At 66.9% G+C, this 21509-nt stretch overlaps 3 protein-coding genes across 14 annotated transcripts in view; all 3 read left to right on the top strand.

The window, feature by feature from the left end:
* MTA1 (metastasis associated 1) overlaps positions 1-2946 on the top strand; it is a 45979-nt gene extending 43033 nt beyond the window's left edge. For 5 of the 12 annotated variants that reach the window (XM_070249208.1, XM_023628556.2, XM_070249205.1 and 2 more), the window contains exons 18-20: positions 1751-1782; positions 2105-2256; positions 2335-2943. In XM_070249208.1, the coding sequence (XP_070105309.1) occupies positions 1751-1782; positions 2105-2256; positions 2335-2485 (335 nt within the window). In that variant the 3' untranslated portion in view covers positions 2486-2943. Of the gene's footprint in view, positions 1-1750; positions 1783-2104; positions 2257-2334 lie in introns of all 12 variants that reach the window. The other 7 variants (XM_070249207.1, XM_023628559.2, XM_070249203.1 and 4 more) reach the window with 3 other exon arrangements.
* Positions 2947-6785: 3839 nt separating this feature from the next.
* Positions 6786-12396, top strand: CRIP2 (cysteine rich protein 2). Its single transcript, XM_023628589.2, has 8 exons — positions 6786-7067; positions 10219-10313; positions 10419-10476; positions 10796-10936; positions 11012-11080; positions 11161-11255; positions 11608-11665; positions 11745-12396. Exons 1-8 carry the CDS (start codon positions 7025-7027, stop codon positions 11810-11812), a joined length of 627 nt encoding a protein of 208 aa, XP_023484357.1. The 5' UTR covers positions 6786-7024; the 3' UTR covers positions 11813-12396.
* Positions 12397-18400: 6004 nt separating this feature from the next.
* On the top strand, positions 18401-21318 carry CRIP1 (cysteine rich protein 1). Its single transcript, XM_014728717.3, has 5 exons — positions 18401-19823; positions 20713-20807; positions 20881-20938; positions 21045-21091; positions 21189-21318. The coding sequence occupies exons 1-4, from the start codon at positions 19784-19786 to the stop codon at positions 21083-21085; spliced, it is 234 nt and encodes a 77-aa protein (XP_014584203.2). The 5' UTR covers positions 18401-19783; the 3' UTR covers positions 21086-21091; positions 21189-21318.
* The last annotated feature ends 191 nt before the right edge of the window (positions 21319-21509 follow it).

A 21509-nucleotide genomic window follows, 5' to 3' on the forward strand; every position in this document is an offset into this window, starting at 1 on the left:
CCTCTCTCCATCTGGACACAGGCTTTCTCGCCTACCCCAGGCCCCCCATTCTCCTGCTGCCTCCATCCATGAGCCCCTTGTAGGGGCTCCCTGTCGCCCTGGCCCTGCCCACCTAATGCTGGTCACCCCATAGCCATCTGGCGAGGGGCTGCTGCAGGGCCGGCCTCGGCAGCAAGGTCTGCCCCACCAGGGGCAGCCCGGGGACAGTCTGATCAGACACTCCCGAAGTGGAAGTGGGTACTCATCTCAGGCATCTTTGGGCTTTTGGGCTTGTTTTGTAAAAAGCTGTCAACAAAAGGGATCAAGTCTATTTACTCCTGTCGGTTTTCTCAAAATCCATGCACTTCAGCACCGACTTGAGTTCCACTGTGCAGGCCCCGAGGAGCACGGGCAGTGGTGCACCTCCTCGTGCAAGCCCGCTGAGTCCACCACTGGACCCCTGGGGTGCCATAGGACCACCCGGGCTGGGGGGCACCAGCACAGATGGGTGGGCAGGCGTGAGCTGAGCTCTGGTTAGGGGCCCGGCCCCACTGCAGCGCTGGGGCCATAACTCACCAACCTGGCCCCGCCATGCGCTCCGCTCTGCTCCGCTCCACATCTGCCTCCCTCAGCCGCCAGCGCACATGATCACTCTAACCTAAACCTGTGTTTTCTTCCCTCCGCGAACCCTGGTTCTGATAGGCACTTACCTGGGTAAGTAGCACTTGGCCCGGGGGCTGCAGGCCAGGTGCTGTGGCCATCCCTCCGCCCCTCCGGCGCCCCAGGCCAGGAGGTGGTGTGCAGCTGGAAGAGGGCGGGACAGCTCTTTTCTGCTCCTCAAGAGATGAGCCTGACTGAGGAGCACTTTGGGGAAGAGCTGGTCCTGGGAGGCCCTGGGCAGGTCCCTGCGGGTCAGCAGGGCTGGCCGGCACGGGGCGGCAATGAGTTCCTGCTCACACACATATGTGCACACACACTGGCTCCCACTCACACACTCGTGTACACACACTCGTGTGCATGCTCACACACACAGGGCGAGGGAGGCATTGCGGCCCTGGGGTGGGTGCTGCCCCTCAGCCCAGGTCCTTGCCCAGCGTGCATTTGGGAGTCAGGGCCTTGGTGCCCGTGGTGGGTGGCCAGGGCCCAGGGTGGTGGTGTCAACTGTGCCCTGGGACGGCACCTTTCCTGAGTCACCAGCAGAGGCTTGCGGCTCGAGCACCCGGCCCACAGCCTGGAAGTGCCTGTGCCATGGGCAGCCAACCCCAGGGTCAGCGAGGGAGCTCGGAGCCCCTTGGGAAGAAGCCCAGTGTGGCCAGGCCTCCTGGGCTTGGAGTGGCCGCCCCACAGAGGAGCTCTCTCTTGCTGCTGTATCTACAGCTGGGTGGGGGTTACCTGGTTAGCGTATAAACCTGGCTGCATCTGTCTTGGCCCAATCAAGGGCAGGCGGGCGGCCTGTGCTGGGAGTGAGCTGTGAGGTCCAAGACTCCTGACATCCAGCCCAGAGCCCAAGCTGATGCCTCTTCTCCTGGCCAGGCAGAGGTGGCCCTCAGAGCCCCTGAGCGTGGGGGGCTGCAAGGGGCCACCTGGGCTGGGCAGGCCCGAGAGGAGCTGAGGCACCTGTGTCCTCCAGGCCCTTCCTGGGGGGGGGGCTGCAGCCTTGGGGGACGTGGCCCAGCTTTTCTGCCTCTCGGATGCGGATCCCCGGTGGGTGTGCAGGTGCAAGACGGGCCTGCCCGGGAGCCTCATGCTCTTTTCTCCTTCCTCTTGTCAGGTTTGGCGAACCACGGACAGACCAGGCACATGGTAAGAGGGAGGGCTGGGCCTCAGTGGCCCCTGCCCCCTGCATCCGTGTGCACACGTGTGTTCACCCAGCTCCGTTGGGAAGAGACCCTGGCAGCCCTCCCAGGCGCTGTGTGGAGCATCTGGGAGGCCCAGCGGCACCAGAGGAGGGGCAGGCTGTGAGCGGGGGAGCCCGGCCTCCACACTTTCCTGTTGGGACCACCTGGGGGTTTCAGGGTGCAGTGTCATCTGCCAGGGCCTGGCTGGTGGTGGAGCCATGCTGCTAGGGTGCAGGGTGCAGTGTGGAGACCCCAGGAAGTCGCCTCACAGCACCCCTCCACCACAGGGACCAAGCCGCAACCTCCTGCTCAACGGGAAGTCGTACCCCACCAAAGTGCGCCTGATCCGGGGGGGCTCCCTGCCCCCCGTCAAGCGGCGGCGGATGAACTGGATCGATGCCCCGGATGACGTGTTTTACATGGCCACCGAGGAAACCAGGTGAGGGCCTCCCCAGGGCAGGAGGGGGGCTGGGAGGCAGCCCCGTGTCCCGTGCCAGGGTGTCATCGTCCCTCACAGGAAGATGCGCAAGCTGCTCTCGTCCTCGGAGACCAAGCGCGCTGCCCGCAGGCCCTACAAGCCCATCGCCCTGCGCCAGAGCCAGGCCCTGCCACTGCGGCCGCCCCCGCCCGCGCCCGTCAACGACGAGCCCATCGTCATCGAGGACTAGGCGCCCGCCGCCCCGAGGCCGCTCTGACCACAGGCCACCCCCCGCCCGGTTTGGTAGTGCCCCCTCCCGCCCTCACTTGCAGAGAAACTGCCCCTCGGGCGCCGCTGGGGCCAGTGCGGCAGGACTCGCCCGAGCGCCCCCGGGGCATCTTAGCTTTGTGTCTCCTCTTTGGCCGGAGCGGAGCTGAGGAACCGAGCGCGCACCCACCCCGCCCTGCGGGCCTTGCGGGCCGCCGGAGTTTCGTTGTGTTCTGTTGAAGGTGCCATTTTAAATTTTATTTTTATTACTTGTTTTGTAGATGAACTTCAGCTCTGTAACTTACACCTGGAATGTTAGGATCGGCGTGGCCGGCGGCCGGCCGAGCTGCCTGGTGGGGTTGGCCTCTTGTCTTTTCAAGTAATTTTCATATTAAAAAAAACAAAGAAAAAAAAACTCATAAAAAGAAAAAACCAGCTAGCCCTTTCTGTGTCTTTTGTGCCTCTTCCTCTCCGTCTTGGACCTCGGCCCTCCCACCCCCCAGCACCCCGGAGGAGCCTGGCCTGGAGGGATGGCAGCCACCCTCTGGGTAGGGCCAGTTCTGGCCTTGCCAGTGTGGGTCCAGAGGCTGCCCCCAGCCTGGACACCCGGCCAGCCGATACGCAGGTGGCTCCAGGCCGGAGGTTCTGCCCTTGGGATGGGAGTACCCTGGAGGGGAAGCCCCAGTGAGCAGCGTGTGGCCCACCGCCATCCTGGCCTCCAGGCTGGGCTGGGGTTCTGCCTCTGCCCCCTATTCCTGCCTCCTGCACAGCCTGACCCAATGCCCACCATCCTCCCGTGGGGGTGGGAAGAGGACTGGCCAGGGCTCGGGCCCTTGACCCGGCAGAGCTGAGAGCCTTGTGTCTGTCTGAGGCAGGGGTGGCCTTGACTTGGCCTGGGACCCAGACTGGCAGGTGCCTGGCCCTGATGGCTGTGTGGCTCCCCTCCTGCTGGGGCAGCCAGCAGAGTGGGTCAGCTCAGCCCGCCCTCGTGCTCCTGGAAGAGCCGGGCCCCAGCTGTCTGAGGGTTTCTGCCCAGAGCTGTGGGCCACCCCTAGCAGGTGTGGAGTTTCCGCAGGGAAAATTTGCTCAGATTTCAGCAAGTCTGTTGTTCTCAGAAACCCTACCTCTGGCTTCCCCCTGCACCCACCCTCGCAGGCCCACAGGACAGGTGCGGGCCCGCCAGCCACCAGAGGGAAGGCTCCGGGAGGGGCGCCTCTCAGGCTGTGCCAACCCAACCGGCCCAGAGAGGGGTCAGCCGGCCCTCCCTGGGGGACTGCCTTGTTCCTCTTTCCTGAGTTCTGCCTCCTGCTCCCCAGGCCCCACCGGGATGTGTGGACATTTCAGCTAGAGAATTAAAATAGAAACCACTTCTACTCCTTGCTGCAGACAGATAAGGGGCATCCTGGTCTCCCTCCGCCAGCCTACCCTGGGGCCCAACAGGGTGACTGGCCAGGGTGTCGAAGGGGCTGCAGCATGCTCCCGCCCCCAGCCACTTCTGAATGGCAGTCCTGGCCCACACTGCCCCAGAATGGAGTTGCGGTATCTCAGCATGGGGCTGGGAGACCGGTGACCTTGAGAAGGACACCAGCTCTCTCTGGGGCCTTTCCAGCTCCTGGGGGCTGAGGATGGGGTGGGGAGGGGCTCTCCTCAGGCCCGGGGGGGCTTTCTCCCAACCTGGTCCTCCGCCCACGAGGCCCCAGTGAGATGGCCCCATCCTCACTGACATCTGTCCTAAGGGCAGGCGGCCCCTGGGGAGAATTGGGGCCCCCCACACCCAGCGCAGCACTCTGCTGGGCAGGGCCTGGGCTGCCCTGGGATCTGAGCCAGGGCTTAGGAGTGGGAGCGGGTGCAAGCTGGGGGAGCAAGGGCCTGGGCCCCCAGGAGGGGGTTTGACAGCTTCATCCTCTCCTCATAGGCCCAGCAGCGGGTTGAACCTGCCAGGGCAGGGGTATCTCAGGTGGGAAAGAGTCGTCCCCCGACATGGGGTTTGCTGAAGACCTGCTGAGCCTGCACCTGCTCTCCCTGCCCGGGCCACCCACTGCTCACTACGGAGCCCAGGCCTGGGCTCCAGCAGCAGAACGAGATGGGGGTCTTGTGTGCCGTTTGCCAACATTGCCGGGACGACAGGGCACGTGACAGCCATTGATCTGCAGGGCATCGTGACATTGTGGCCCCAGGGGAGGGACTTGCCCCCACACCTGTCCACCTGGCCCAGCCACTTCAGGGCCATGCCTGCTTCCTTCCAATCTTGCTGTCCTCACCTAGCCCCAAGTCCTCTGCACCAGAAGCTTGCCCTGCCCTGTCCCTGCCCCAGCCATAGCCCTCAGTGGCCTCAGAGGTGGATGCTGCTACCCTGTGTCCATCGATCTGGGTCCCTTCCCACCAGGTCCAGAATAGCCCTGAGCATCAGGCAGCCTCTGGTCTCTGCCCAGGGACAGAAGCTGGGGGCAGGGCACCATACGGTCCCACAGTCCCCCTCCCCATCTAGCCGGTGCTGGATGCCATTCCTTTGCCGCACCCCATCCACTCTCTTAGGAGGGCTGAGGCCAAGAGGGCGGGCCTTTCTCAGGTAGCCTCCTTCCGGAAGACACCTGTGCCCAGCTAGCCCCGCCCTCCACAGCAGCCCTGCAAGTGTCAGAGGTGGGCAGAGTCGGGGGTGATGCCCTGGCCCCCAGGGGTTCCCGAGCCAGAGAGGGCATGGGAGCTGATGCCAAGTGGGGGGCAGTGGGCGCATGAATTGTTCAGAGATGCCTGATGCCCAGCCTGAGCAAGGAGCAGGCTGTGAATGACTGACCTGAGGGCAGCCCCCAAGGCCGGTCTCCCTGCCCAGGAAGGGGACCATGGAGGCCTCCCCTCCATGCCCCCCTCCAGCCTTGGCTGGCACAGGGCCAGAGTCACGGTACGAACAGGGAGGAGGGCTGGTCGGCTGGTCAGTCAGGCTTGAGGGGGCCACATATTTCTGGGCTGTTGTCCTCACTTGCAGAAATGACAGCGGCTGTAGGGTGTGAGTGCAAGGAGGAGGGAGGCACCTCAGGAAGCTGGGGCGAGGCGGGGCCGCCAGGAAGCCTGGGTTCTGGAGAGCCCTGGGACACTGGCTCGCTCACTCATCTACTTTGCAAACATGCCTGGCACCAGCAGCCAGAAGCAGGTGATGGAGGCTGCTAGGCAGAGGAAAGGGCAGTGGCGGGCGGACCTCGTTTGTCCGGCACAGAGCCTGAAAGACACATGTTGGTGGACTAGGGTGCTGGAGCTGCCTGCTCAGACTGGGCTTGACCCTCTGGACTTGGGGGTCTGTGTATGTGCCAGGCTTGAGACTCAGCTGGGACAAGAGGACCAGAGCAGGGCGTAGGAGGTGGAGTCCCAGGGAGGAGGCCCAAGCATCTTCCAGGTCCCCCCATCCCAGGGTTAGGACTAGGTTCTGCATGGCACCAGGGTGGCAGCAGGTCCAGGGGGAGGGGGGAAGTGGTCAAGCAGGCCCCTGTTGGGAGGAGAACTGTGGGGCTCTGGGGAGGACCCTGAGTGCTGACAGATCCCTAGCTCTCCGGCCCTTCAGAAGGATGCTTTGAGCCAGGAGGCTAGAGTCAGGAGCTCTGGGCCACGAGCTGGGTGTCCAGAGGAGGAATGCTGGGGAGGGGAAAGAATGCAGATGGCGGTGTGAGTCCTCGGGCACAAGAAGGCACTCCTGGGCCCTCCATCTCTTCTTTCCTTCCTCATACCCCTGGGTCGGTCCCCAGAACGGGAGAGGTGGGGAGGCGCGTCCAGCAGAGGCCCGAGGGTCCCCTCCTCCCTGTTGCTCCCTCCCGCCCCTTCCAGCAGTTTCTGTCGCGCTGTTCTTGGAAGTGGCGGGCACTCTGCCCTCACCCGCTGAGCTGTCAGCACCACCGACAGTGTTGGGCGAGCCGGAGGCGGCGGGGCCGGGCCCGGGTCTGGGCCGGGAGGCTGCGCGCGCCCGGAATCCGGCTCTGATCCCGCCGCGCGGCTGTTGCTATAGAAACCGAGAAACAAAGGGAAGCGGGCGGGCGGCGCGCGACAGGGTGGGGGTGGGGTCCCCCGGGGGACCTGGGCGCCGGGGCCGGGCGTGGTGGACCCGTCCGCCGTCTAGGCGTCCGTCTGCGTGTCCAGGGGCCGCCCTTCCGGGCCGAGGCCCCGCTGGCCAGCATTGCCCCCGAGCCGAGGGGGCCGCGGATTCCCGGCCCCGCCCCACGGCTCCGGCCTGGGGCCCCGACGTTGCCATGGAAATAGGCAAGGCCTGGGCCGGCCCCAGCAGGGCCACCGCGCGCGCGCGCCGGGCCGAGGGGTGCTGGGCAGGTCCGGCTGCCCCCCGTGCGCCTCAGCAGGTGCGCCCCCACCCCGCGGCGCCCCCCGTGCCCCGTGGCCGGACCCAGGGGCCGGGCTCCCGACGCCCCGCCCCAGCCGCGGAGCCAATGGGTGCGCGGACAGCCAGGCGGGCGGGGCGGGCGCGGCAGCGGCGGCGCGGAGACGGGCGCGGGCGGAGGGTGCGGGCGGACCGGGCGGACCGACCATGGCTTCCAAGTGCCCAAAGTGCGACAAGACCGTGTACTTCGGTGAGTGCTCGGGTCCGACCGGCGCCCCGCCGCCCCTCTCGGTCAGCCCCCTGCCGCAGAGCCGCACGCCCCCCGCGGTACCCGGCGTGCGCCCGCCCGGCCGCCGCCCCGGGATGCGCGGCCCCGGCCAGGCTCGCTGCGCTGCACACACGGGTGCGGCCGCAGGGTGGAGCTGCGATGAGGTGGGGGCGGCCGCGCCCGAACGCCGAAGCGGCCACTCGGGGCGGGACGGGGGCCCGGGGCCGGGCGGGCAGGGGTGCGTTGTCCCCCCGGGATGAAGCCGGGGTTGGGGGAGCGCTCTGGGTTCGCAGGAGCATGGTGATCCCCAGGCTGGGCCGAGCCGGGCGGGGTCGGGTGGGGCCGCTCACTCGGGGCGCCTCCCGGGCGCTCCTCCCTTTCTTGGCCCTTCCCCACGGACCCCAGTCCTGCCTCCCTGCGGACTCCTGGACAGGCCGGGTGGCCCCGAGCAGTGGCCCCCCCAACCCCCACCTCGACCTCTGCCCACGCGGGGCCAGGCCAGATCTGGGCTGTGTCTGGACTCAGTCCACGCGGGGGCGACCTTGGCTCCTACCTCCCGCGTGTCCAAACGCGTTCCCTTCCCTGGCTCCAGTTCCACCAGGACTTTCCTGCTGGTGGGGTGGGGTGACATGCAGGTCCCCACAAGCATGAGAGGGCACTGAAGCCCAGGTGGCCAGGCCCCCCTGCCTCCTCAAGGTCAGAACAGCCTTGGTCAGGAGGGGTAGCAGGGTAGGATCAGGGTTGTCTGTGCCAGGATGCCCCTGGATAGGCACAACCCTAACTCACTCTCTGGTGCTCACACCGGTTTTATGGCTTCCCCACTCTCCCTCCTCCTGGCTGATCCTCTCCCCGACTTTGCCAGGGCAGCAAAGTCCCTGCCCACCACCCTTCCACCAACACCAGCACAGACGGACAGACCTAGTGCCAGAAGCGAGGATGGCCAGACAGGCAGGGACAGATGGGGGACCCTTCCCTGGTCATCATGAGGACAGTGGTCGCAGTCTGGGATGGGGACAGGCCAAGGTGAAAGAAGCCACTTGGTTTCCCTGCTGAGGGAGGAGGAGGAGGCCAGGGCTGTTTGCTCTTCCCAGAGGGGAGGGCCCGGATTTGGCCTGGAGTGCTTCTGGCCTGGCTGGGAGCCGATGGGCTTCCGCCTGCCTCCTTCCCCGCCTGCCTCCCCTCGAGTCCGCCCAGCCCTCTGTCCCGTCCCTGAGAGGGCTCATCCCGGTGAGGTTCAGGGTGGGGACAGACCCAGGGGCCCCCTGCCAGCCCCACTGCCCATGACTTGCCCCCAGCCAAGCCAGCTCACGGCTCTCCGGGGCCCAGGGCGACAGCCCTGTGGTCAACCCGGAAAAGCGCTTCTGCCTGCTTGGGCAGCCGCTGGCTCCCAGCAGGAAACAAAGGCAGCTCAGACCCGGCTGGCTTCTGGCCTGGCCGGCTGGCTTCTGACCTGGCCCAGAGCACTGGTGGAGAGAGAGGTCTGGGGTCCTGCCCATCCCTCAACCAAGCTGCACCCCAGCACCCCCCTGCCCCAGCAGCCAATACCCCTGAGTGTGAGCAGAGTGGGACTCGGGCCAGGACACCCCAGAATGACCTCAGGATGCCATGTCTTTGTGTCCCCAACTACCATTCAGCTGGGTGGGGAGTCAGTTCCCTTCCAAGCCATTAGACCCAATCAATTCTGTCTTCCCACCTCGGGCTGGTAATGTGTGGCCATCAGCTAGCCCAGGGGGTCTGAGGGTCATTCCTCTGCCCCCACGTGGCCACGTCCCAGAGCCAGCCAGCACAGCATGGTTCTGACAGCCCTGAGCTGCAGCTGCCATGGCTGGCATGTCCGAGCCCACCCCAGGCACAGCCAGCTCCTGCCTGCCCTGGTGTGGACACCGGGGGTGGGGGGCTGGCGGGCTAGTCTGTGCCCAGCATCCTTGGGTGGAGTGGCCAGAGGGATCTCTAGCCCCCTGGGAAAGGAGTTGGGGGTGGGGGTCCTGGAGGCTGGGCGACTCAGAGCCCTGAACCTGGGCCACCAGGAGGATTCATTGCTCTCCGGCAGCACCTTTGGGCCTCTCTCTGCGGGGAGTGCGCTGGCCAGGTCCACACTCCGGGCTCTGCCGGGGCCCTAGGAGAGGCCTGGCCCAGACAGTGACCTCTCTGTGAGGGGGACCACAAGAGCCGCTGGCCCTTGTCCTCCTCTCGGGGCTCAGCGAGATTCTGCCAGGCTTCAAGGACCCATGCTGCCCGACCCCTTTCCTCCCCTCACCCGCCCCCCCCCCCCCCGCCCCCATCTCTGGCCAGGCCCCTTCCCTTCAGAATTCCAGCTTCCACCTCCCAGCTTGTCCCAGCCTTTATTCCTACCCTCTTCTCCGCCTTTTTCCTGCCTTGCTCCCCTGGGGAGGCCCCAGCTTCCGTCCATTGGGAAGGCCCCCACACTTCCGTCCATTGGGAGGTGGCCTGGCAGCCCCAGCATGTGGAGGGGGGTGCAAGGGGGAAACAGGACAGGACAAGACTGGACCGGGAAGGAGCCTGACCCGACCCTCAGCAGCTGGTTTCAGACTTCGGGCGCCAAAGCATCAGCAGGAGGCAGTGGGGTGGGGGCCCTCGGGGCTTAGGATGAGGAAGCCAAATATGCACAGGCAGGCGTCCTGACCCCCCCCAGGGGACGGGGGACTGGCCTCCCCACAGGGAGTCTGGAGGCTCAGGGCTGCTCTTCTCAGCAGGGGGCTCTGCCAACTGCATTAGGGCCCAATTGGGGGGTTCAGGGACATGTGTTGGGGAGGGATGGGTGTGTGTGAGGCAGGCAGGTGTGAGAGACTAGCAGATGTGTGAGGGAGACAGTGGGAGGCAGGTGTGTGAGGGAGGAGCAGGTGTGGTGTCAGGGGATTAACAGGTGCTAGAGCTGGGACCGGCACAAGATGCCCGCTCCATCCCCCGACCCCGGGGCGGTGAGAGTGGCCGAGACCCAAAGGGAGAGAGGGCCCCAGGAACGGATAGAGCTCCTGCTGAGGGGCGGGGCGTGCTGCGTGGTTCCCACGTGGGGAAGAGGGGTGCGGGGTGCGGAGGCCGCCCCGGGCTGGGGAGGACAGGGGCGGGGCCGACCGCGGGGCGTGGCGCTGCCCTGAGTCCCTCCCGTCCCCAGCTGAGAAGGTGAGCTCCCTGGGCAAGGACTGGCACAAGTTCTGCCTCAAGTGCGAGCGCTGCGGGAAGACGCTGACCCCCGGGGGCCACGCCGAGGTGAGCCCCTCTGCCGGCGGTGGGGCTGGGGGCTCGGCTCTCTCCGCCCCGTGGGGCGGGGCTTGTGGGGGGACTCCGGCCCTCACCCGGTGCCCCTCTCGCTAGCACGACGGGAAGCCGTTCTGCCACAAGCCCTGCTATGCCACGCTGTTCGGACCCAAAGGTGAGCCTGGAGCCACCCCGCCCAGCCTGGGACCTGCTCTGGCCCCGAGGGGTGGCCAGTGTGAGTTCCCTGCCCAGCATAGACCTGGGGCCGGCAGGACGCGGGGGTTGGAGGGTCCCCTGTACCCCTTCTCCCTTTACTCCTGCTGGCCCCTCCCGTTCCCAGAAATGTGCCCCAGCCCACGGGCGCCCTCTGGGTGGTGGTCCTGACCCCCAGACTGGGCTGTGGAGTGCCCTTTGCTGAGACGTCGGGGGGGTGTGAGGGCTGGGTGGTGGGTGAGGCCACCGGCCACACACTTACGGTCCCTGCCACCCCACAGGTGTGAATATTGGAGGTGCCGGCTCGTACATCTATGAGAAGCCCTCTGCCGAGGGCCCTCAGGTCACTGGCCCCATCGAGGTTCCCGTGGCCAGAGCTGAGGAGCGTAAGGCGAGCGGCCCCCCCAAGGGGCCCAGCAAAGGTGGGCTGGGCTCGGCGTCTGGGGGGAGAGGTGTGGCCGCCGCTCTGCCTGGCCCTGACTCCCCCTCGCCCTCAGCCTCCAGCGTCACCACGTTCACCGGGGAACCCAACGTGTGTCCTCGCTGCAACAAGAGGGTCTACTTTGGTGAGTGACCATGCCCAGCCCCCACCTCAGGGAGGTCTCCGCGGGAGGGGCTTCGGCGTCACCATCTCCCCCCTTCCCAGCTGAGAAGGTGACGTCTCTGGGCAAGGACTGGCACCGGCCGTGCCTGCGCTGCGAGCGCTGTGGGAAGACGCTGACTCCGGGCGGGCACGCGGAGGTGAGGGGCGCGGGGCCGGGACCGGGGAGGGGCCAGAGGGCGCGAGCAGGGAGAGACCCACGGGGCGCGCTAGGGGGGAGGGGCGCGCTCCAGGGAGGCCTCGTGGGTGGTGGGGCTGCCTCCTGGTGGCCAGAGTGGAGGCTCGCAGCCTCAAGCCTGCTCAGTGGCGCCGAGCTGTCTCCCTCCCACCACCAGGTGAGTGGACTTGGTCACGGCTTTGGGAGCTTGAGGGCTCTCCCGGAGGGAGGCAGGCACCTGGACAAGGAGGAGGCCAGCAGGGAGAGTGGGGAGAGAGGAGTCTGTGGACCCTGCCTCACTCCCCCTCACCCCCACCCATTCTGCCCACACCCAGCACGATGGCCAGCCCTACTGCCACAAGCCGTGCTACGGAATACTCTTTGGACCCAAGGGTGAGTGTGACCAGGAACGTCAGGTATGTGGGTGCCCCCTCCCCACCCCTCCCTATCACCATCCCACCTGTCTCTGCAGGTGTCAACACTGGAGCCGTGGGCAGCTACATCTATGACAGGGACCCCGAGGGCAAAGTTCAGCCCTAGGTCCGCAGCCCCCTCCTCGGGGAAGGCGCCCATCTGCTTCCTGCTGGCCCTGCCCCGGGGCTCACCGCTTGGCGCTGCAGGGGAGTGACAGCTGCCCAGTGCCACCTCAGCACATCCTGCCTGCAAGTCCAGGGCCTGGTGCTGGGGGGGAGGAAGCCACCCTGGGCCATTGAGATGAGGTCCACCTGCCCCCCTCTGTTTTTCTGGCTGTGTCTGCCTTTGTGTCCCACCCTTTGTATCCTTGTGGTTCTGTGTCTCTGTGGTCCCATGTGTCTTTATGTGTCCCCATGTCTGTGTCTTGTAGCCCCTGTGTCCCCTGTGTGTCCTGTGGCCCTGTGTGGGTCTCTGAGGTGGCCATCCCACTCTCCCCCTCCTGCTGCCTGCCCCATAGTGTTATTTATGCCCCCCTGCACGGGTGATGGCCATGGCCACACCTCTCATGGTGTTCCAAGGGCAGAGGGCACCCCTGCCAGGTGCCCCCTGCCATCTCCCACACTGCCTCGCAGGTGCTCACTCGCCACCCTCACGTGGTTCACACCCAAATGCTGAGACTTTTGCTGCCAATAAAAGGTTTGAAGACTGCAGGTCCCAGCACCGTGTCCGTTTGTGGGATGGACATGAATCCAGGACAGTGTCCCTTTGTCCCAGCCGCAAATGCTCCATCTCCCCTGGGCCTGGCTTCTGGTGGGGTGGAGCCCTGTTCTCAAGGGTGATGGTGGTGGGTGCGAGGCAGGGAGGCTGTGGTTTGGGCTATGGGCCAACACTGAGGTTGGGTGGGCAGCTGAGAAAGGCACCAGATTAGGTGGAGGTGGGGAGGGTGGGAGGCGTCCTGGAGGTGGGGTCCTTGTTCCCAGAAATGCCAACAGTGGGCGCTAGAGGGGGAGATGTCTGGCTCCATCAGAAGGGTGAGGGAGAGATCAGCCTTGGGATAGCCAGCAGAGGGCGTGGGAAAGGGGACTGGGGACCAGAGGGGTCCTCTGCGGGGGTGGAGGGAGCTGGTGAAGGGCAGGGGCGAGGTGGGCCTTCAGCCCAGGACGGACGGAACCTGGAAGTACAGAGGATTTGGATGGGGTGGGGTGGGGGCTGGGGCAGAATGCAGGCAGTCTGAGGGTGGGGGCTTGAAGCCCCCCTGCCAGGTGCTGCGGCCCGACCAGCGGCCCGGCGTCTGGGTTTGCAGTGACAATGGAGTTGCCGCCGCCTCCCCAGGCGGTGCAGGCTCTGCCGTTTCCACCAGGACCCCCTGGCAGCTCCGCGGAGCCCCGCCTCGCTGTCCGCCTTCGCTTTGCCTGCCGCTCCCAGGCAGCCCACCAGAGGGCGTGCCTTCTCTTCCCTAGCGCAGAGCCCGCCCTCCCCTGTCAGCCCGGCCCCGCCCGCCCCCAGCACCGCACCCTGGAGCTAGGGGCTTCCGGACCTGGTCACCTCCCCGCCCAAGGCCCCAGCGCCACAGGCAGGCGAACTCCCCATGTGCCCTGCACCCCAGGGCCAGCTCCCTGAGCCCCAGCCCTTGGCACAGGCCCCTCCGCGGTCCACCAGCCAATCCGCAGGCTCAGACAGCTGAGCCTGCATGCCGGGTCCATTGTCCTGCGAGCAGCCATCCGTGTCCCTTGGGGTGGAGGGACCTGCTCCGGTGTCGGCAGTGCCAGGCTGCCCTCCTCCGGGCCGGTCGAGCCAGGCGCCCAGCGTCGGCGGCAACGTCTCCGCCCACCTGGCCGCCTCCAGGAATGCGGCCAGGATGTGCAGAGCGGGCCGGCCTGCAGTGGGGGGATGCGGGGGCAGGTACCCCAGGGACCCCCAGCCCCCCATCCCAGGCAGAGGCGAGGTTCAGGCAAGAACCCGGCCCTGGCGCGTCCTCGGAGGAGGGGCTGGATGACTCCCCTCCTGGTCTCCACCTTCAGCCGGGTGGAGGCTCCCCGGTCGGGGGTTCCTTTGGAGAACTCAGACTCCCCTGAGCACCCCATGCCCGCCCTCGGTGCGGGCTTCCAGTGTCGGATGGGAAATTCCTGCCCTCTAGGGGTTGGGGGGCGCTGCTGAGGGCACGGCCGGGCCCCTCCCTCGGGAGCCTCCAGTGGAAACTATGTGGGGAGGAGGCGCGGTGGGCAGCGCGCCCTGGCCCGGCCCCGGGGGGGCGGGACCTACTGGAGGGTGGAGGACGCCGGGTCCTGCAGGCGCGGGGGTCGTTCCGAGAGAGGATCGCCCGGACGCCCCGACGCAGCGCTCCCCCCGGGCTGGCGGGGCGGGCGCGTCCTATTTCCTGCGGGCGGAGGACAATTCGCCGTCGCGTTTGTTTCCAGAGGGTTGTCTTGGAAACCGGGGCGGTGCCGCTACTGCCCGGCTCCGCGCGGCGTAGCCGGGGGCGTGGGTGGAGCCGCGGGCGTCCTTGCCCTGCTGGCTCCCTCGGGGGCACCGGCTCCAGGAAGCCCCCACAAGCCCGGTGCTTCCTCGGCCGCTCGCAACCCCGGATGCCCCGAAAGATGCAGGGGAGGGGGGATGTGCCCGGGGTGTGTCGCTTTCTCCACCTCCCCATGCGTGGCCGCCGCCCCCACTCTTCCAACCTATGCCCAGCCAGTGAGGAGGCCCTGAAATGCTGTCTGACCACCCCGCTCCCCCTCCAGAACCCCAGGGCTGCTCGCAGTGCCCGGGCCTCCCTCACCACCCTGCTCCCCAGCAGCACCCCACCTCCCAAGAGTCCAGTCTCCTCAGCTTCTTGACCCCTCCCAGCCCCCAAGCCGCCCCTGCCCCCCACCTTTGACCTGGGCAGAGCAGCCCGGCTGGTGCCCCCAGCCAGGCATCTCTGCGGGGACCTGCCCTACCTGCGGCCCCCTCTGCCCCCATTTCCTTGAGGCCCAGATCCTGACCCCCAGCACCTCTCCTTCCCAGCCCTGCCCAGCCTCCCCTGGGCGGGTGACCCCCAGTGTCAGCCCTGGGCAGCCCCTCCCGGGCTGGAGGCTCCCTGTGGACCTCTCCCCCCAGCTGAGGCTAGCCTCCCTGAACTTCTTTAGGACTAGGAGAGGCGTGACTCCCTCCTGTCCCTGGGTCCAAGCGCTCAGCTCCCTGGCCGCTGGCTGTGGCCTGAGGGATAAGCATCATGAAGTGACCGAGTGCCAGTGACCCTGGCTCTGGGTAGCTGGGGGCTGGGCCCAGCGAGGACTGGGGGGAGACCAGGGTGGCCAGCACACTTTCCCGGGGCCTGGCTGGCTGGGGCCCATGAACAGGCCCAGCTGCTGGACTGGCGAGCCTGGAAGTGGAGGGGCTTCTGCGTAGGCTTTGGCTCCAGGACGGAGATTCCTTCAGTCTTGGGGGGGACAAGGGCGCCCCTTCTGGCCAGACTATGCCTGGTTGAAGGAGCTGGAGGTTGTATGTGCCCCCATGCCTCCTCCCCACCCCCTCAGCATGCCACTCCTGCTTCAGGAGGCGGTGGAACTGCCCTGCCCTCCCACCTGGGCTGGGGGGACGCTGTGTTGAGGCCTGTGGACAGGAGCAGAGCCCTTTGGGGAAAGCGCAGCGTCTGGGCGTCTGGTCACGTCTCCCTGCCACAGGGCCAGTAGGGGCCATCAGGCCCAGCAGGCCCACCCTGGGGACCGACCTCAGGGCAGGCAGGGGGTCCCGGGAGAGAAGCTGCTGAAAATAGGCCCTGGGAATGGCTGAGTGTCCATGACTCAGCTGGCCTGGGGAGGGGCAGGGAGGCTGGACCCTGGGGAGGGAGCAGCTCTGGTCTGGGCTCAGCAGTTGTCCTGGAGCACCATTCGGCCAAGCAGGGCACCTGAGTGTGTGCATGAACACAGGACAGGCCCCACTGGCCTCTAGCCCTAGGAGGGGACATCCTACACCTGTCCACTCCCCTTGGCTCGTCCACACTGAGGAGGGGGCCTGGAGGCCTGCCTGGGTGTTGAGTGGGGGCTTCAAGGGTGGTGAGGACAAGCCAGAGGAGAGTGCCACAGTCTATGGAGGGAGGGGGTGCAGGGGGGCTGTCCAGCCCAGAGAAACAGAATTTTCCCAGTGGAGGCTGGTGGCCGGCCCCTGGAGGCGGATTCCTCAGCGGTCACTGGAGCCCTGCCTTGACTTCACCGGTTTTCCTGGTGTCTGCATGGGCCGCACAGAATTCTCCTGCAGGGCAGGGGCCCGCCTGGGGTCCATCTGGGTCCCCAGCTGAGCCTGGGCAAAGCATGAGCAGGGAGGGCGTGGGGTGTCAGAAGGAAGGGTAAGCTGCCCCCAGAACCCCACAGCAGCCTCTCTGGGATCTCAGGGCCCTGGGTGCCCTCATTCTGTCCTGGTGTGGGGCAGGATGTTCTGGGCACAGAGGCAGCCTGGGGCAAGCAGCCGGGTTGCTCTGCTTCCCTGTCCTGGACACTCTGTTCTCATGCTCAGATGCAGCCCTGGTGCTCGCTGGCCAGTGCCGGGAGGGAGAACAGCACAGGGCCTGGTGCTGGCCGCACTGGGGGATAAGGTCGGGGGCGCACCTAGAGGTGTGCGAGGGGGTTCCCTGTGTCTTCCATCTGTTCCTGCAACAAATGCTGGCAGTGCCCCAAAAGAGTAGGGTGAAGGGTGAAGGGCCGGGCAGGGCAGGTTTGAGTCTTGAGCTGGCCCTGTGGTCCAGAGTCAGGTTGACCCTGGGCCAGATGAGCGGATGGAGGCAGGAGGCCTTGCCCCTGGTGGGGGCCAGGGTCTCGGGAGACACTGTCAGGGCCCTGACTGGGGCCCAGCCTCAAATGGGAGTGTGTGTGGACATAGAGTTGGGGGAGGCAGGAGCTGTCCACCCACCACAGCCCCCAGGAGCTGGGGGGCTGCCCCTGACGAGGGGCTGCACCCTCACGGGCTGGCAGGATGGGTGGGGAGCTCAGGTGAGTTGGAGGGGGCACGCTGGTCTGTGGCTGAGGCTTTGGGAGGACTCTGGGGAGTGTGTGTGTGTGTTTCTGAGTCAAGTGCTTGGAAAAACTGTGCTGTGTACCAACCAGAGGGCAAGGCCCATGGCCCTTGGCCCCCCTCCTGCCCCCCCTGCCACCACCCATGACCATGGCAACGAGCAATAACAGCAGAGAAAGCCAGGAAAGGACTCATTACCCCGGTTTTGGGGGGGGGGGGCGCCCCGGGGCAGGGCGGGGTTGGAGTCGCTGTATGGGGCTGGGACCATCCCTAGGGCCTGACGGGTGGAGGGGAGGATGAGCTCACTGCCCCTCTGCCCAGGAGTCCCCAGGGGGCTGGGGATGTGGGCTGGATAGACACATGGGGGCAAGGCAGCTCATCTGAGAGGTGCTGTGTGCACCCCCCAGAGGTACCCAGCAGGACACACCCACGGACAAGTATGCCTGCAGGCACACCCCTCACAGCCACACCCATAGTCACCGGACACACACGTGTACCATCTCTGCACCCTGTTGCTCCCTGTACCCATGGTGCTCATCATCCCGGTGGAGGTGGAGGCAGCCCCGCCCTGGCGCCTGTGGCCTCTGCCCAGCACACCCACGTGGGCAGCCTTCTCAGGGAGCTGCAAGGTGGTGTGTCCAGTGTGTGTGGCCTGAGCCCCAGAACCCACTGTGACAGACCCCCTCCTCCCTCAGACCGTGTTGGGCCCTGCCCCCACCTCCTGTCCATCACCAGTGGTTTTGGCCCCTCTCCTCCTCTCCTGTCTCTGCCTCTCTCTGCCCGTCTGCATTTCTGTCCCTGGCTGTGTCTGTGTCTCCCTCCTCTCTTGCTCCCCTGTCCTCTCTCATCCCCGCCTCTCTGGGTCATGGAGCCAGGACATGAGAGAAGTCAGGACCCGCCCTCCTGTTCTCGGCCTGGCCGAAGCTGCATCAGGCACAGGCCAAGAAGACACCAGGGGATGGGTGGGGGCCGTGGGGGAGGTTGGGCTGGTGGCCTCAGCTCCAGAAACCACACTGAGGTGCCCTGTGCCAGGAGGAGAGGGTATCGAAGCTCCAGGGCCAGAGCAGGCCAGCAGGCCAGGGTTGATGGGTGGGAGAGTGGGGGTTCCACCATTGCAGGGTGTGCACCCTCACTCCCAAGGGCAGTGGGCAGCCAGCCACTGAGGGGTTCCAGGATGGAGTGGGAGCCTTGTGGACCCCAGGGCTTGCAGAACTTCAGTGGGGGGGCAAAACTGTGGCCTCAGAGAGGGGGCCCCAGGGAGGAGGGAGTGACTGGAGAGAGGCGTGGGGAGCAGGTGTAGGGGTGTGGGGTCTAGTGTGCTGTCCTCATTGAGAGAGGAGACTGGTGGTGGCATCTGTCCACCTTGAACCCTAGGAGCTCCCCCCTCACCCCAAGCTGGGCCTCGTGGGGGCCACAGAGGGCAGTCTGGTGGTGGGGAAGGTTGAGGTTGAGACAGCCGTAGTTTCTCTTCCCTCTCCCAGTGCCCGGCCCTCACAGGGGCCTAATGGTGGGTAGGTGGGCTTCAGGGAGGGTGAATTCGGGGTCACTGGGTGCTGTCGGGGCCGAGCGTCTGTGTGGGGAGGCCAGCAGCTCCTGGGCCCTGTTGGAGGATGGTGTCCAGCATCCCACCTGGGGATGGGACCTGGACAGTTGGGAAGATGTTTTGTTTGGTGAACTGGGTGTGTTGAAGGGAGATGAGGGTGCTGGTAACAGTGGTGGTTGGAGGGAGGGACCAGGACAGAGAGGAGGAAGGGCAGGAGGTGCTGATGTGCTGGATGGAGAGAGGGCTGGGCGCTTAAGTGCTGGTGAAGCCAAGAAACTGGGTGTGGCACAGGGACCCAAGGAGCAGAGGGGCAAAGGGCCAACAGAGAAAGGGGCAGCCTCTCCCCTCAACAGAGAGAGAGGGAGGTGGCCTGGGTGACAGTGACCAGGAGGGAGGTGGCTTAGGCCTAGCAGTACCCTACAGGGCAGGGATTTCCCGAGGGGGCATAGAAGCCGAGGCCTGGGTCGAGGAGCCGATAGAAGGCCCGGACACCCCCTCCCGGCCAGGCTGCACACTTCCCTGTTGGCCAGCAGAGGATGGCCGGGACCCCGCAGCCCACGCTCTCCAGCCCCAGGGCCCTCCCGCTGCGGGCGGCGGGTCGGACGGTCTCCGCCCGGCACGGGGAGGCGCAGCCCGCTCTCCTGGGCCCTGGACTTGGGCTGCCCCCGCCTCGGCCTCGCTCCGGCGCTTCCCGCAGAGATAAGGCTCCTCCCCCGCCGGCCGGGCGCCGGAGACGGCTGGGCGCGGCGCACCCCCTTCCCCGGCATAGCCCCCGGCCCCCGCAGCAGCCGGGCCCCGCCGAGGGAGGGGGCGCCCCGTCTCGGAGTCCCCCCTTCCGAATTCCCCGGGACATTCCCGCTGCGGCCGATGGACTTCCCGGGGAGCGGTGCGGGGGCAGGCGTCGCAGAGGCCGGGACGTCCCGCGGGCTGCGGGTGGGGCGGGCCTCCTAGTCCCGAGAGTGATGAAGGCCGGAGGAGAGTCCTTGGCGAAGTACCAGGCTGACTCCCCCGGCAGGTGTCCCCAGCCCTCTATCTGGAGAGGGCCAGGTTGACGTGTGTGAGAGGTTCTCGCGAGCTAGTTGCGTCTATTTGCATCTGGAGGTGACCGTCCCCTCCCCGGTTCCGGCATATCTAGGGGCTCCAGCCGTTGCCCGAGGGATGGGGCTGGGGTGCGGTGCGCCTTCCTGCTCCTGGGGAGCCCCCTGACCCGACCCCTGGGCTCCGCGACTGCAGAGCCCCGGGCGAGGGGCGGGGCTGGAGCCCCCGGAAGAGCCCCGCGCCTTCAGTGAGTTCCCAGATCCCCTGCACCCCCCGAGCCCCCACTGGGTCGTCGGCTAGGCCCGGGTTGTGCCTGGAGGAGGGAATGGGTCAGATGACCTTTCTGGGCCGGTTGACCTGGAACCGAGGTCCCCGGGTCCAAGTCCAGGACTAAGGAGGCGGGGCGCGAGGGGCGGGTCTCAAAGGGGCGGGGTCCCGGGGTCCCTGAAAGGCTCCAACCCGGCGGGACCCACCCAGTTCGGCGCTCCCATCTGCTCCCGCCAAGCCGCCCGTCCCGGACCGCCGCCGTCATGCCCAAGTGCCCCAAGTGCTCCAAGGAGGTGTACTTCGGTGAGCGCGGCCCCGACCACCCTGACCCCTCCGGCCCAAACCGCGGCGCACCGCGCGGCCCCACGCGAAAGCACGCCCACGGGCGACCCAGCCGGGCCGCTCAGGTGGGCGGGGGCCGCCGGGGACTCTGGAGCTCCGCCCGGGAAACAGACACCTCCGCCCTGCCCGCAGCCGCCTGGGTGTGAGGTCGGAACCCCAGCGTCTGATGGCCCTCCAGCTCCGCGGATTCGGCGTCTCTCTGCCCTCGGTCTCTCTCCCTCGGTCCCTCTGGATCTCCCCCGTCTCTGATCTTCCCGTCTCTGGGTCTCCCCGACTCTGAGTCTCCCCGTCTCTGGGTCCCGCTCTCCTGCCTTTTGTCGGGCGTGCCCTGGGCGGGCACCCCGCGGGGCAGGAAGGAGCGCGGGGCTCTGGCCGCCCCTCCCAGCGCTAAGTAGAAACAGACGCGGAAACCCGCGCCCCGGGCGCGATCCCAGGCGCGCTCTGATCCTGGGCGCCGCCCTCCTGCCCTGCGCCCCGGGGCGCCCCCACGGGACAGACAGGCGGAAGTGAGAAATCCCGCGGTCCCCGCCACGGAGAAGGACGCCCGGCAGGCCGCACCCGTCAGCCGTACAGAGGCTGACTGCCCAACGCGGCAGCCAGGCCAGGCCCTCCTGGCCCTGGGGCCCTCTTCCTCCTCCTCCTCCAGGGCCGGCGCCCCTACCGTTTGTGTGGCCAGGTTGGCTGAGGGCACCCATGGGGCACAGGGGCCTGCTGAGGCCTTGGCTGGGCCACCAGGTGTGAGTGGGCCAGGCCTTGCGCAAAGCTGGCTGGAGAAGGTGATGTGTGAGTGAATGGGTGCGCCCTGTGTCCTCAGAGCAGTGTCTCATGGGGACCTTCTCTGCCTCTGCAGCTGAGCGGGTGACCTCCCTGGGGAAGGACTGGCACCGGCCTTGCCTGAAGTGTGAGAAATGTGGAAAGACGCTGACCTCAGGGGGCCACGCCGAGGTAGGGGGGGCCTCGAGGGTGGCAAGGGTGCCAGGTGGGGGGTGACAGCCCCTCATGGTCCTTCTATCTGCAGCATGAAGGCAAGCCCTATTGCAACCACCCCTGCTACGCGGCCATGTTTGGGCCCAAAGGTATGCTCCCCACTCCCCCGACCCCACTCCCCACACCCTGACCCCACTCCCCACACCCCCGACCCAGCCCCTGGCCGCTCCTAACTGCCCAGCATTGTCTCTGCAGGCTTTGGGCGCGGAGGAGCTGAGAGCCACACTTTCAAGTAGACCCAGGTACGCCCCCATTGCCCAAATCCCGCCCGCCCTGGGGAGTGAGGTCTGACTGCTCTCCGGCCGGCCGCACTCACCTCTGTCCGGTCTCTCTCTGCAGGCTGTGGAGACCACATCCCTGGCCACCTGCGGGCACTGCCCCTCCAGCCTGATGCCTGCCTGGCCTTACACCCAGGCGCCAGGGTTCCCCTGGAGACCCTCAGGCCCTCAATAAACGCCAACACTCTGAAGGCCTGCGTGTGTGTGTCACCAGGGGTGGTCTTGGGGAGCTGCGGTCTGGTGCCTGCTCCTTCTGCTGTGGTGGCCTTGCTGCCCACTGCCCTGGGGGGCTGTGGGGTGGGGGTGGGGGCTGCAAGGCAAGCGGCTGGACACCCTGGACGTTCCCACGGAGGCTCAGCTCTCCAGCTCCCAGACCCACAGA

This window comes from Equus caballus, chromosome 24, assembly GCF_041296265.1.
Source record: "Equus caballus isolate H_3958 breed thoroughbred chromosome 24, TB-T2T, whole genome shotgun sequence".
Taxonomy (NCBI): Eukaryota; Metazoa; Chordata; class Mammalia; order Perissodactyla; family Equidae; genus Equus; species Equus caballus.